Raw genomic sequence first — 13,665 nt, 5'->3', positions numbered from 1 at the left:
CCTTGGAGTCCAGGCTTTTCTGCACCAAATTCTTTACAGCACTTTTAACACAGACCCTTTCATCATGTCTGTGCCATTTTTTGGTACCTGATTTAGTCTATGAACTCTCTGAGCCCAGACAGCCCATACCCCTGCTAGCAGGTATGAGACAGAGCTCTTCTGCCCAGAAGTTAGGGCAACACCCAGTAAACAAGCTGGGTAATTTCTTCTCCCTGGAGAATACATCATGTTGTCAATGAAGGAGAGTACATTATGTTCACCTGAATGAAATTAAACCTAATTAATTTTGCTCCTTTAGATAAGTTCCTCCTTCAGAGCTTCACCCACAAGCAAGTGACACTTCCCAGATTTGTAGAGATATGAGCAGATTTTTTTAAGTTCTAGCAGGTGCTGAAACCAGAAAATAACAGCTTTACAGTCATGAACACCGTTTAAAAAACCTGGTATCTCTCAACTCCTCTCTCAAGGGCACCGAAAATACTTCACATTTAAGTTTAAATTAAATTTAAATTAGTGCTTATATTTCTATGATTAAAGGGTACTAAAAGGCAAGGTGTAAATTTATCTGTAAGACTCCAGTGCTGACAGTGAGAGGACTTCACCTGTACACCCTACACAGTCACATCCCTGAAGTCCACATGGGCCTTGTGCATAAAAAGCTGAGCAGTCTTCCCCAGCCCACCTGTACCTGTCTCTTCCATGAGGACTCATTATTTTATCATGCATCTCTGACCTACATCAAGAGCTCCTGCATCAGGAAAATCTCATTGTGCTGGAAGCCATAGGCTAACACAAGAAGGGGAGGAAAGCACTGCAAGTTTCTGCTCCAGAGAAAGTGCTTTAAGTTGAGAGCAGACTGTGTTACCACAATGAATCCTCCTTGGTGGGTAAACTAGAAGCTTGCCCAGTGTAAGTTTCCTCCTGAATAAATAGAGAAACTGGCAAAAGGAGTTCTCTTGAGTCTGATTAAGATGAAGCTAAGTCTAAATGCTAAACAAAAACTTGATATATAGCAGCTGTCTGGGGGTGAGGAAGGTATATCCTGTGGAGGTCATAGCTACCCCTAGGGACAGCAGAGTGGTGGACCAAGGTGGAAAGTGGCTTTAACAGGTATCAACACACCTGTGCAATTGTTTCAGCTGGAGGCTCTTAACAAAGGAATTAATTTCAAGTGTAAATCACACTTTCAATTAAAAAGAAAACATATTAGAGAGAGTGCTGATTTTAACATTTATTTTTTTTTAAATCTCCAATTACCTTTTTTTTTTTCTACAGACTTTGTTTAACAATAGTTCAAGAGGTATTATAATGCTAACTACAGTTCGAAGGAAACATTTTGGCACAAGGCAATAATAAAATAACAGAATAAATAACCTGCTTTACATATGCTGAAGAAAACAAAATAACATACAATAAACTTAATAAAATTCACACTCTATACAGCAGCTCAAGGTAGACATTCCTAAACAGTACTCATGTCCTATCAGTAACATACACATTAGTAAAAATAGAAACTTTAACAATATGCTTAACTCAAGCAAAACAGCGATGCAATATGAATCAACTCAAGAAGTGCAGTTCCAAAGAAGCTGGAGTTGGAGGTGAGTGAGCACACAACAGTGTACAAATCATCTCAGCTGAGAGCCTAACCCAATGCTTCTTCAGCCACTTCTATGTTTAGCTCCTTGCTGGAAACCGAGTCAAGCTGACATCTTCCTCAGCTTGTGGCTGTTAAAAGGAAGAGAGAACACGCATAAATAATGACCTCAATTATAGTTTTCTCTTCTTCCTTGAGAGAATAGCTCAGGTGGAAGAAGGGACATGTGATATGACTGTCCCTGAGAAGACTCCAGAAATGATTAGCTAAATCTGACAAGAGATGGAAGGACAAATGTGTTCTCCAAGGCTGTCAAAAGTGGCATTCAGGAGATGTACAAGACAGGCTTTCTTTCTTACATGCCCTGTTTTCATCAGCCTGGAGTTTCAATTCCTACCTCAGGAAAAGGAGATGTTTCTTCACCCAGCCTTCCTTAGGATTTACACAGGCCTTCAGCCCACTGGCAGTGTGGAAACTGGAAAATAAATAATAATAAAGAAATCAGAAATCCCTGCCAATAATTGCTGTGGAGAGTACAGTTACTCTATATAATGGCCAATAGAAACTGCTTTTGTAAACACCAGCTAGACATGGAATGCTCCAAATTCCTCCAATATTATATGAAGAAAAAGAAAGTTAAACATAATAGCTACTTCAGCCTCAGGGAACATTTTTTGCACCATAATTTTTTTTTAATTTATTTGATCTGTTTAGGCAAAGACCTTTGCTGGATGCCAGAAACAGTTTGTAAAGTTAAGGAGAATAGCTGCTATCAAGCTAAGGTGACAGATCAACACCTAGGCCAACATCTTGTAAGAAAAATGTCCGATCCCTGTGAATTAGAAGAAGTCTTGTCACTTACATGTCTGTTCACAGGTTTTGGCAAGGAAGCACTCTGTGTTGGCCAGAGTGGCCTTTAGCTGGAGACAAAACCTGTCTTTATTTGCACAACTGATTCCTAAAAAGTCAGAATTATTATTTACATTGTATGACTGTCCCTTGGGTTAGCAGTCCCCATCAACTAGAGGCTGTGTGTTTTGTTTACAGGTGTGATACACAATTTATTCAGTTAATTTAACATTTTGAAAAGGCAGGAAAAATCACGCTTTCAAATCCTTGTTTTAGCCCCAACAGACATCCCCAGGTTAATGCATGTCAGAAAAACCAGCAGAAATTCAGAAAGTAACTTACATGATGGCAGGGATGTCACAGACCTCACTGGAGAGCTGCTCAGTGTAACCCTTCAGAGCCCACCGGGGCAGACGCACTTTGGTGTAGGACAGGCAGCAATCCTGGTTGCTTTGTGCTGGAGTGAAGGACAACAACAAAGTAAATAAACCCCCTTTGGCCCACCCTGCCCTGCTGTCCAACCTCAACCATCCAACTCCCTCATGACAGAAGAGAGGGATGAGACAGCCCATTTTGCTGAAACCATTCCCTTCCAGCTCAACCTCATCCCGCTGCCAGCTGTGAGCAGCTCCGGGAGCCCTTCCCAGAGCGGAATGTTCGAGGTCACTCACCTTCAGAGGTGCCCCACAGGAGCAGTGCCAGGAGTGCCAGCACACAAACCAGGACCATGCTCTTGCTGCTGTAGCCAGACATTCCCTCTCCTCACACAGCTGTGCTCCAGTGAGTGCCTGGCTGCTGCCTGCTGGTCCTGCCAGCCCCGGCACACCTCTGCCTGCTTATAAAGGGGTGGCAGGAGCCATGGGAATTCACACACGGGCGGGTTCCACTGTCATCAGCGGGTTTCCCCACAGCAAATTCCATCGTGCCTGATTTGGCCCCAGCACTCCTTCCGGGTACTACAACCGGAGATAACAGTGTGCTGGGGAATATTTACATTTTTTTTTAAAGTCGCTTAAAAGATTCAGTCTAAAAGAAAAGGAAATAAAAGGCTATGAGGTAATGGTTCTGTGGGTGAAGCACGTGTAGTTTTAGGGGTAGGAGTGTGGGTTGTGAAATGAGGAAAGTCAAATGTAGGTAACTTTAAATGTTGCCTACAGAAACTGCGTGTCTGCTGTTTAATAAACCCAGCCTGGGGCAGAGGAAGGTGGGCTGAGCCATCTGGATTAATTTCAGAGTGGTAAACTCACAGCAGCTGGGTCAGGAGCTGTACCAACACCAAGTACTGCTACTATTAATATTTCCTGGTTGGCCAACACAGTAACATCAGGCTTTCCAGATTACTGCTTTCTGAGCTCTATACAGTAGTATTGGCAGGAGCACATGAGCAACATTGAGTATTCATAAAAATGGGTTTGTTTAGTTTCCCTAACCATATATTCCCTGCCATGACTTCCTGCCAGTTTGTTACATGTCTGAACTATTTAATCTAAAGCAGAGTGAGCTTCAAAGAAACTTAAAATGGGGCCTATATTCTCCAAATCTGTGCTTTCTAGAATGCATTAATGCATTTCATAGACAATAGCTGTAGTTTGTTGCTTTCCCAAACAGTACCACAGTATTGTGACTCCTGAAATTCAATACAAATACACACAATCTTAAAATTACCTCACACAGCTCTAGAGACGCCACCAGGGAGAGGCTCTGTCACCACTCCAAGTACCTTGTTTGAGCTGCTACTGAAGAATGGTACTTTCCCAAGCTGTTTAGGGATCTGTGTGAAAATACTATGATGGCTGCAGGCCATGTCCTGGCCAGCCAGTGTACACAGGAGCTGCTGCCAGCTCCAGGTGCTTGTTGAGTAAATTGAGCCTTAAGTGGCTTCTCTTAAGGTAGAGTTCATGGACAGTCATAGGCAGTGCATAATTACATGCCTTCTATCCTCCACAGAGTGCCAGTACCTCTCTCAAAAGGTGTGTCCCTATTACTCTGTAGAAATGGAAACAGCTTGTTTCCAAACAAAAGAGATTGCTATCTCTTTTGTTTAATTAATTTCTCTATGTAATAGGGAGAAATGAGGGAATTTCATATGGCTGAGTGTACGTGAGCAGCACGTATACATGCTCAGTATACGTATACAGCAGTGTGCATGGCATCACATATACTGGACATGCTTCTCTGCAGAGCCACAGCAACTGCCTAAAAGATGGGGAGGAGGCAACAAAGAACCCATGCCCTAATGTATACAGTTTTTGTAACTGTTTTATGGATCACAGTGAAATGCCACAAAAGTACAAAAGTACAAAAATATCAGTTCTCTCAGTATGCAGCTATCTCTGCACTGCTTTAAAGACTATCTGTCAGCATTAGGCAATGCCTCAAAGTAGCTGACTAGAATGGTAGTTTTTTCTTTTGCATACAGATTTCATGGATCCAAAATCTATTACACCTACACCAAATTTTGGTCTTTGTATGCCATTTCCAAGGCCATAGTGTTATCCAGAGGCCTTGCACCTCAAGTCTTCCTCGTGACTTTACAGCTCTATTTCTTCTCCATTCAGTGCTTCTTGGACAGAATCATCTCATCTGAGCTTTGACACTTCTACCTAAGCACCAGCAATATGGATACCACAGCAAGACACTACTCAGGCAGTTCTCACCCTGTAGTCCTGCCCTCAGGCAGTTTTCATCACACCAGTGGTTCCCACAACTGACCATGGTTGGCAATGTGCCTTGTCACAGCTGGGCTCATGTTCATGGTGTTCCTTTTATCTCATGTTTTGTTTGATTTAGGAAATTGGGTCAAGATTTAGATTTAGAACAACAGCCGCAAGAAGGGTCCCAACTTCAGAAGCACTGTCATTTTGTTTGTACTTGTTGTGTACAAAGTACCTTCAGTTTATTTGCACAAAGTAGTTAAAACAGTCCAAAAAGGTTTAATGCAAACAGCTGAAGAAAGCTCTGCTGGTTTTGATATGACAAATAACTGTATCTTACCAGTCTTTACCTTCACAAACCCCTAATGCAAGCAAAAAGCAAAAAATATCTATAAAAACAGGGAGGTGCTTATATGTTCCAATGAAGTGTTTTTCATTATTCCCTAGCAATGAGGGGACAGTGACTGTTGTCCACCCTGACACAACCAAACTTTCAACCTGGTTTCCTTTGGCACCAGGACCAAGTGGGGCCGTGTGGGGTGACCAGGGACTTCCACACAGCCAAGAGATGAGGCTGCCAGACCCCAGCATGGCCAGTGGCACCTCCAAACCTGTTCCTGGGTCAGTTACAAGTGCCATATAAATATGTTTAGGGTCTTAACACTACTGCAGTTCAAAGGCTTCACACTGAAGGGGCCATCCGGTCAAGGGAGGCTATCATGTCTCTGCCCTGGGCCTTTGTGGGGAGGGCTGTGGCCAGAGTCTCCTCAGAGGGTACAGCCAAAGCATGAGAGGTTTTCATCTCTCAAGCCATAAGCTGTGAAAAGGGAAATTTCCATCAGACATAGGGAAGTCCCTTCTCCATAGAGGGGGAAGCACTGGGACAGGTTGCCCAGGATGGGATGTGAAGCCTAGTTTGAATACCCTTGCAGATACTCAAGTTGGATGTGGCCTTTCCATAAGCATGATCTTAAACTTGGGTTCCTTCCCAATTCACAATCAACCCAACATTATTTTTTTTTTTCACATTTAGCTGTTTGTTTCTTATTTTAGTTCCCTGACTTATTTGTCTTCCTGACTTTGGTGTAAGCTGCTCAGCTTCCCTCCCTCCTGTTGTCTCTCCTCAGATCCCCTCACAACAACTGCAGCCGCAGTAAGGCAGAGCAGCAAAACACAGACTGATAAAGTGTTCATCCTCTCCTAAGCTTCCTCTCCCATTGTTCCAGGGGCCAGAGAAAACAGGCTCAAACCCCTCCTGTGTGTATAACAAAAGATGGGGCAAGGACAGCCAAGGTGCCATTGTGGCAGAGCTATCCAGTCAGACCTGAGGAAGAAGAAGAAGAAATGCATCAGGGAAAACTGAGCCTTTTCCCAAGTAATACTGGGGAACTGACAGTTCTGGGCAGTTTGGGGGTGTTAAAGAGGAGAGCCGGGGTGTCAAACTGCTCTCAGACACCATCTGCAAAGCTACAGCCAGAGGCAACTTTCTCTGGTCACTACACTGTTGCATCCTGATATTACACTTCCTCTCTTATATCCCAAAGGACTTTTACTCACAGAAATACTTGCTGAAAGTCTGAAGTGCTGAAGAGGACTTAATAGTTCAACCTAGATAAACAACCCCAGACAGGGCAAAAAATTTGGTGGGGACAGGGAGGAGGGGGCAGGATGGGCTTGCCACATCATTCTCCTCATCATGGAAAAACACAGGAGCAGTCTACATGGTTTCCATGCAATGGTAAAAATACTTCATTGATTTTTGAAGAGAAGGACAGAGAAGGAATTTTATAATCATTAACCATTTAATTATTGTCATTTTATGAGTTTAGGTCTAACATTAAGCATGAAAGACTAAAATAAAAAATGTGAATATCAGGCACCGTCATTATCTTTACCTGTGCCCTCCAATAAGATGAGAAACATACTGACAGTTGTTAATAAACTAGCAGTTAACAACAGATTCCATGTTTTTCATCCTCACAAAGAGATATTGTTTTATTGCATATTAGTACCTTTTCTGAATTGATGTAAATAAAGTCTTTAAAGTCTTACAGCAATACAGCTGATCCAGGAAAACCAGAACCAGACCGGGGAAATTCCCTTCTGTAATTTCCAAAGGTTTAGGACTCCTTTGATAAAGCAAAGGGCATGAGAAGGCAGTAGCGGAAAGGAACGTGGCCAAATACGGGGATTTAATCATTGCATAATCTCTGATGAGTAAATGCATAATTAGTCCTAAGCACAAAAGTTCCAGAGGTAACTTGCTCAGTATCTATGGAGCTTTAGAGTCTGTGATGCAATCCAGTGATTTCAGGCTTGCATGACTGACAAAACTATTTATCTCAGGAAGAAGTCAATTTTCACTAATTATAGTCTGCACTTCATAAGTTACAGATCTAGAAATACCATTTAATGACATTGCTGTGATGCAATTATGGACAAAATATGTGCCTGTTAGGAGAAATAAATATCCCATCTATCGAAAGTGCAGGTTATGAGGAGATCTGGTGCACCTGCCATGAACATCCTGGCAGCTGTCCCAGCACTGCTGATTGCTTCCTGCTACCTACATATAGAAGCTAAATATCCAGTGTTCTGAGGTCAGATTTCTCTCTCCAAAGTTAACTGTACTCTGTCTACAGTTGCTTGGGGTAGCCAACCACCTTTTCACAGAAATGGACCTCTCAAATGTGATGGCAAAGCCTATAATTGGAAAGAAGAATGAAAAAATAGTCTTCATTGAATTTGTGTGGCAGGGTTTTGGTAGTGTGTAGGCACTAGTGGTGGATTCTTTGCTGCAATCTTTCCCATGTCTGCAGAGCCAATGCCAGCTCAGTGGACAAGGCTGAGACCATCACTGACAGTGGTATCATCTCTGGAATAATGTGTTTAGGAAGGGGGAAGATCCCCTGTACAACTGCAGCCAGAGAGAAGAATGAGTATATGGAGGATGGATATATGAAACCACCCTGCAGACCCCAAAGTCAGTGCAGAAGGAAGGGCAGACCTGCTCCAGGTGGCAGAGCAGAGATTCCCCAGCAGCCCGAGGTGAGGCAGCTGTGCCCCTGCAGCCCATAGGAGAGCAGAGATCCACCTGCAGCCCCTGGAGTACCCCAAGGCAGAGCAGGTGGATGCCCAAGGGAGGCTGTGACCTGCAGCAGGATCCTGGCAGGACCTGTGGTCCCATGGAGAGAGCAACCCATGCTGGAGGAGGGAGAGTGTGAGGAGTGGTCTCCCTGAGGAGGAAGCAGCAACAGAGGTTACATGTGATGAACTGACCAAAACCTTTATTTTCATACCCCTGAACTCCTGGGGGAAGGAGATACAGAAAATCAGGAGTAAAGTCAAGCCCAGGAAGAAGGGAGGTGTGGCAGGAATGTGTTTTACTATTTGATCTTACCTGTTGTTATCCTACCTTGATTTGATTGCTAAAATTTTAACGAATTTCCTCAAGTTAAATCTGTTTTGCCTGTGTTGGCAATTGGTGAGTAATCTCTCTATGCCCTTATTTTGATCTCTGAGCCTTTCCTTATTTACCTCTCCTCTGCCCAGCTGAGGAGTGGAGTGATAGAGGAAACTTTGGTGGGCACCTGGCATCCAGCCAGGGTCAACACACCATATAGTCAAAAGAAGAAACTAAAAAAAAGTTAAAAGCTGTCTGCCAAGCTGGTGTCTAAGTTACATTATCTTTGCTTTGTTACAGCTCTATTTGTCTTCCAGTTTAAATTTGTATTTGTCATTAGGCATGGTAAACACAAGAGCAGAAATATTTTGATTAATACATTTCTGATCCTTAAAGTAGTCCAGAAGTGTGGATTTTCTGAATAACTTCTACAAAGGTGGGAAGAAAGGAACGAATCACTTGAAAGGATTTTACACTATCTCCTGCAAGGGGCTGAGACCACCAAGTGTCATTTGCAGACAAAAAGATACCTGATTACAAAAAGTAGCAATGTGATTAATTAATTAATGTAATTAATGAATGTTAAGGATGTTAAACACGTTAGACACAGGTGTGTTTAACATCCCAAAATATTCACCAAGAAAAGCTATCAGCAATGTTTCAGCACTAGAGTGATCATACAACCTCACTGAAACTGAGTCTGACCCTCACCACTTCTACACAAGTCAGTGCTTCTTCACTGCTTTGGTTTGGCTGAGGATTTCCCCAAGATGCAGAGATTCCAAAGAAGATTTGGAAAAGGAAAATTTCTGGTGCCAAAATCCACAGCCTGAACATGAAAATGCCTTCCAATACTGAAAAATGAGGGCTTACACTTGAAAAATATTTAATTCGGAAAGAGGATAAAAAGATAGTATGCCTTGGCAATTATGAAAGAGAAATATGTGACATTTTCTGAATCTTTAAAAGACAAGAATAGAAGTAGGGAGGAAAAAAATCTGTGACTTAAAATTTTCATTAAAGTGCAGTTTCAGGTTGGCTGAAACTGTTTATTAATTCAATTGAAACATGGTTTTGTATAAAATTAGAAGAGAACTATTTAGAAAATGGAAAGCTGCTTTTTTGTGTGTTCTGTTTGCTTCCTCAGGAAGGCCTAAAACAAATAATCCAAAACTTATAAAGAAAAGAGAAAAAATAACTAAATAATGTGAAGAGGAAAAGTTTTAAATTGACCCAAGAGAACTCACAAAGCTTTTGCTAAGTCATATTTGACATCCATGTGATTACTTGGACTACTTAGTACATTATTAACACAGCCAGCGTTTCATCATGTGTTACTGGAAGACCATCTTAAAAATACCCAGCAACTCTTGCTTATTTGGGATTGCCAAACAAAACCCAATCAGGATTGTTTTAATAGCTGTTAATTACTGCTGTGGAGTGGCTGTGTCATGAACTCTGGCAGAGCAGCTGTGGACACAGGCCTTCCCAAGGCAAGTGCTGCAATCACTGCAGCTTTTCAGCACTACACTGTTACGTGATAGGGACTTTCCTGTGAGGAGCTTTAAACCACAATTGCCCAAACCAGCTGCCTTGGACTTCCTTCTTTCCAAGAGGCCTGCTCTTTTCCCAGGGAAACCACACGACCACACCATGCCTTCCAGCCTGACTCTTACAGGTTTATTTTGCATAACACAACTGAGATCACTGTCTTTCTTAGCCTCCTGTACCCCTTTGCTGGACCTTGGTTATCACCTCTTGATTTCTGTCAGAGACATTTGAAGGCCTTAGAAAGGGCAGCCTCACCCTAGCTCCTGTTCAGGAAGCCATCTGCCAGGGTAATTTTTTCCTCTCTTTCTCCAGGGTTCCTTTGGCTGCTTCCAGCATTCTCTTGCTTGTCACCATTTTTAGAGTCTTTCTTGTTTATTGCTAGTCCAGACAGCTTCAGCCAGTCCCAGAAATGCCCTGTTGGTTGAGCTCTTGGCTAGGGCTTTGAGGAGGGTGCTGTTTCCAGCCACTCAAGCATGCTCACAACCATCAGGGGCTCCTGTAAATAAAGCAAGAACCAGAGACAGAAAACTGTTTTAAGCCAGAAAAGATGTTTTAAGTGAAGCAATCTGGACTTGATAGAAATCTGCTATTCCAAAGTGACCTGTGTTTTACAAGAACATCTCCTCAAGTAAGTAGGCTCAGCCTTCCTCAGATCAAAGACTGGTCCTTTTTCTATTCATGTTTGTACCTGACCTAGGACACCGAGGGATATGAGCACCAGAGCCTCAGCTCCAGGGCACAACACATACACTGTAACTGCTCTGCCTTTGAAAGAACTCAGAGGAAGGTGAAGGCACATGGAGAAAAAACTTGGACCACATTAAAAAAAACATATTCTTCATGAAAGGGATAAAACCTAACACACTGTTGATGAAAAAATCAAAAAACAAAAAAAAAACAAAAAAAAAACCAAAAACAAAAACAAAATAAAACCCCTAAGGACTTTAATAATTCTATGATCAAAACTCTTTGGAGCTGGCAAGAAATCAAGGTATTAGAAGAACTCAGGACATTTTAAGGGCAAGAATTCTTACATTTAAACAAACACTGGCAGTATAATGGACTTATTTTAAATCTGTTCCAGTTGTCATTAGAGGTTTAGCATTAAATGAAGCAACCAGCTTGTTATGAGCAATTGTGAAAATGTGACAAATGTTCTTCCAGCAGGATTTTACACTGCTTGGGCTGTTACAACTATTGCAATGTCTCTCATGGTGTCTGTAATGGGATGCACCTTGAGGATAAAAAAGTGTAGAGGATGTGCTGGGCTGAAACTTCCTACACACGCAGGTTGTGCAAATGTAAATTTACATATCTGAAATGAGATGTCTGTCTGTAACAACAGGACAATCTCTGCCACTAGTGGGAGTTCTGTGGTGTAAGTCTACAGGGGAACACACCCTGGAAAGTGATCTTTCAACATGGAAAGTGCCTTAGAAATCCCTTCAGGTCTTTCCTTTCACTTCACTTGGCAAATCACAGTAAGAGAGCATTAGTCACTACAAGTATTAACCAATTTGAATGAGATTCTTTGACCTAAATATCACTTCCCTTTTGTTAATTAACTGGAGATTTTAAAAGTATGCAATCCAAGAAAGACTAAAGCACAGGTATTGAATTGGATTGTATGGCATTATTAGAAAAACTACAAATAAGATGTTAAAGTCACCAGGCCCAATCATCAAGTAGCAAACTTGGAGATGGGGGAGGTTTTTTTGGTGATAAGCATCCTACATACATCTATTTCTAACTGTAGTTAGAAATTCTAAAGGTGAAGCTTAATACAATCTTTTCTATTCTTTCTCATCTCCTAAAAGCAAAGCTTTTTTGCTATTTTTTTATTACTGTGTGCCACTTTTTTCTCACCAGAATCATCTTTCCCCACTTCATTGAGAAACAAAAAACTGCTGTTCTTCCCTTAAACACTGAAGGATTCTATGCCATCAGAAGAGCTGACAAACAGTGTAGGGGACAGAGGGACACCAGAGCCCAGTGCACCCAGCCACAGTCAGCACTTCCACAAAAGACTGCTGCAAACCTTCAGCAGTGACCTCATAATATTTTATTAGAAAGGAAAATCCTCAGACAATTCCACTGACAAAGGAGTAGTTCCTGTTCTCTGTTGATGATCCGGAAGAAAAATAAAAGGAAAACTAAAGGACCTGCCTAAGGTATAACCTGTTCTCTCTAAGTCTTTCTGTTCTGCTGTTACTTTCATTAAATGCAACAGGAATATTTTCTCCACCTTCCAGTACCTCGCTGTTTTGCTCTCAGTTGAGAAAGCAGAGTGTGCTTTGTGCCAGGAAGAGTGGGAAAGTAAGAGCTTGTTCAACCAACCCAGTCCTCAGACTTTGGGAACACCTACATTTGGAAACCTCCCAAAGTCTCAGAGATTTGTGAGAGGCACAGAGGAAATCAGAGAGCTGCAATGCAGGTCAGTGCCATGCAAGTAAGGATGCCTGTAAAGCTTTGGCAATGCTTCCAAAGGGACGCCCACTGCAATTGGATGCTCCTTGCCCAGCCTCTGACAACTACATCAGTGATCTGTCACCTAGAGTGAATTCAACAATTAACCTGTAACCAAAAGGAGACAAACCAGCCAGTGATTTATACTGCAGGAAGGTAATGCAATTTAACTTTCCCTGGCCAACAAGAGGAGATTCAGAGGGTAAATCACGCACTTCAAACCAGCACTTGCCCAGATTTCATTGTGTACAAAAGGGACATAAAGCAATAAGTGTCTGGATGATGTGCCATGAGTCACCTGGTTCAGTTTGCAGTAGTCCTGTGAGGAGCAGGGAGTGGGACATGATGATCCCTATGGCTTCCTCCCAGCTCAAGATATTCTATGACTCCCTAAGTGCACAGCACTGCCCCAGGCAGGAGGAGATGGTTTCATGGGAAAAGGCCAACAAACAAGTTATAAAGGCAAGAAGAAGGGATGGCTTCTCTAACATCACTAATCCTGTAATACTGACTGTTGAGGGGTAGAAGGCAAAGGCTGCAAAATATGGCCAAGAGTTAAGGCAAAGGTGGCTGACCTGAGACACTCCTCTGACCCAGCAAGGAATGTCATACATTTTTCATATTCATGTACACGTCCATAAAGTTACTGTTCTATTTTACTGTGTGTGAACCAAGATGCTGCCTTCCTCTGGTTGGATAATTCACTGTTATTTACAAATATTTACAAATTTTCCTACAGTATTGGTCATACTCCAAAATTATTATTACACCCCTCATTCCAGACCTATATGCTGTAGGACCAGGGTGGGAGGGGATCTAGATTTGTGCACATACTTTTTGTGAAAATCTGTAAATTTCAGAGCGTATACTCTGCTGTTGTGAGCACTACAGAATATTCTGAAGCTGGCTATAGGGCAGCTATCCCCATCTTCAGCAGCACTGTCAGAACCTGTCTAAGCAAAAGATCTGACGATTTTGCCAACAAGTCAAGAGGAAGAAAAGCAGGGTGTTTTACTTTTTACCTTTTAAATTTTTCAGAATAGTTTGAAACCCTGTGTAAGTGTTGTGAATACATTCCAGTCTTACAGCAGTGGTATTTGCCTGCCTCACCCTCAACTACCCACGCACAGCTACTGCTCCCTCTT

The 13,665-nt window shown here is 42.2% G+C and overlaps 1 protein-coding gene across 1 annotated transcript; it reads right to left on the bottom strand.

Annotated features, from left to right (window-relative positions):
* Window positions 1-1,222: 1,222 nt before the first annotated feature.
* Window positions 1,223-3,345, bottom strand: CCL20 (C-C motif chemokine ligand 20). The gene is made up of 4 exons (XM_015637119.2): window positions 3,118-3,345; window positions 2,789-2,903; window positions 1,995-2,072; window positions 1,223-1,728 (listed from the first exon to the last, which is right to left on the bottom strand). The coding sequence occupies exons 1-4, from the start codon at window positions 3,197-3,199 to the stop codon at window positions 1,701-1,703; spliced, it is 303 nt and encodes a 100-aa protein (XP_015492605.1). The 5' UTR covers window positions 3,200-3,345; the 3' UTR covers window positions 1,223-1,700.
* Window positions 3,346-13,665: the final 10,320 nt, after the last annotated feature.

The sequence above is a fragment of the Parus major genome, chromosome 9 (assembly GCF_001522545.3).
Source record: "Parus major isolate Abel chromosome 9, Parus_major1.1, whole genome shotgun sequence".
Lineage (NCBI taxonomy): Eukaryota > Metazoa > Chordata > Aves > Passeriformes > Paridae > Parus > Parus major.
This window is presented reverse-complemented; position numbering and strand designations above follow the sequence as displayed.

Coding starts and splice junctions, on each gene's coding strand:
- CCL20 (XM_015637119.2), bottom strand. CDS start 3,199: ATGTCTGGCTACAGCAGCAAGAGCATGGTCCTGGTTTGTGTGCTGGCA. Junction 2,073..2,788: donor TGTGACATCCCTGCCATCAT/GTAAGTTACTTT, acceptor TTTATTTTCCAG/TTTCCACACTGCCAGTGGGC. Junction 1,729..1,994: donor AAACATCTCCTTTTCCTGAG/GTAGGAATTGAA, acceptor TCCTTTTAACAG/CCACAAGCTGAGGAAGATGT.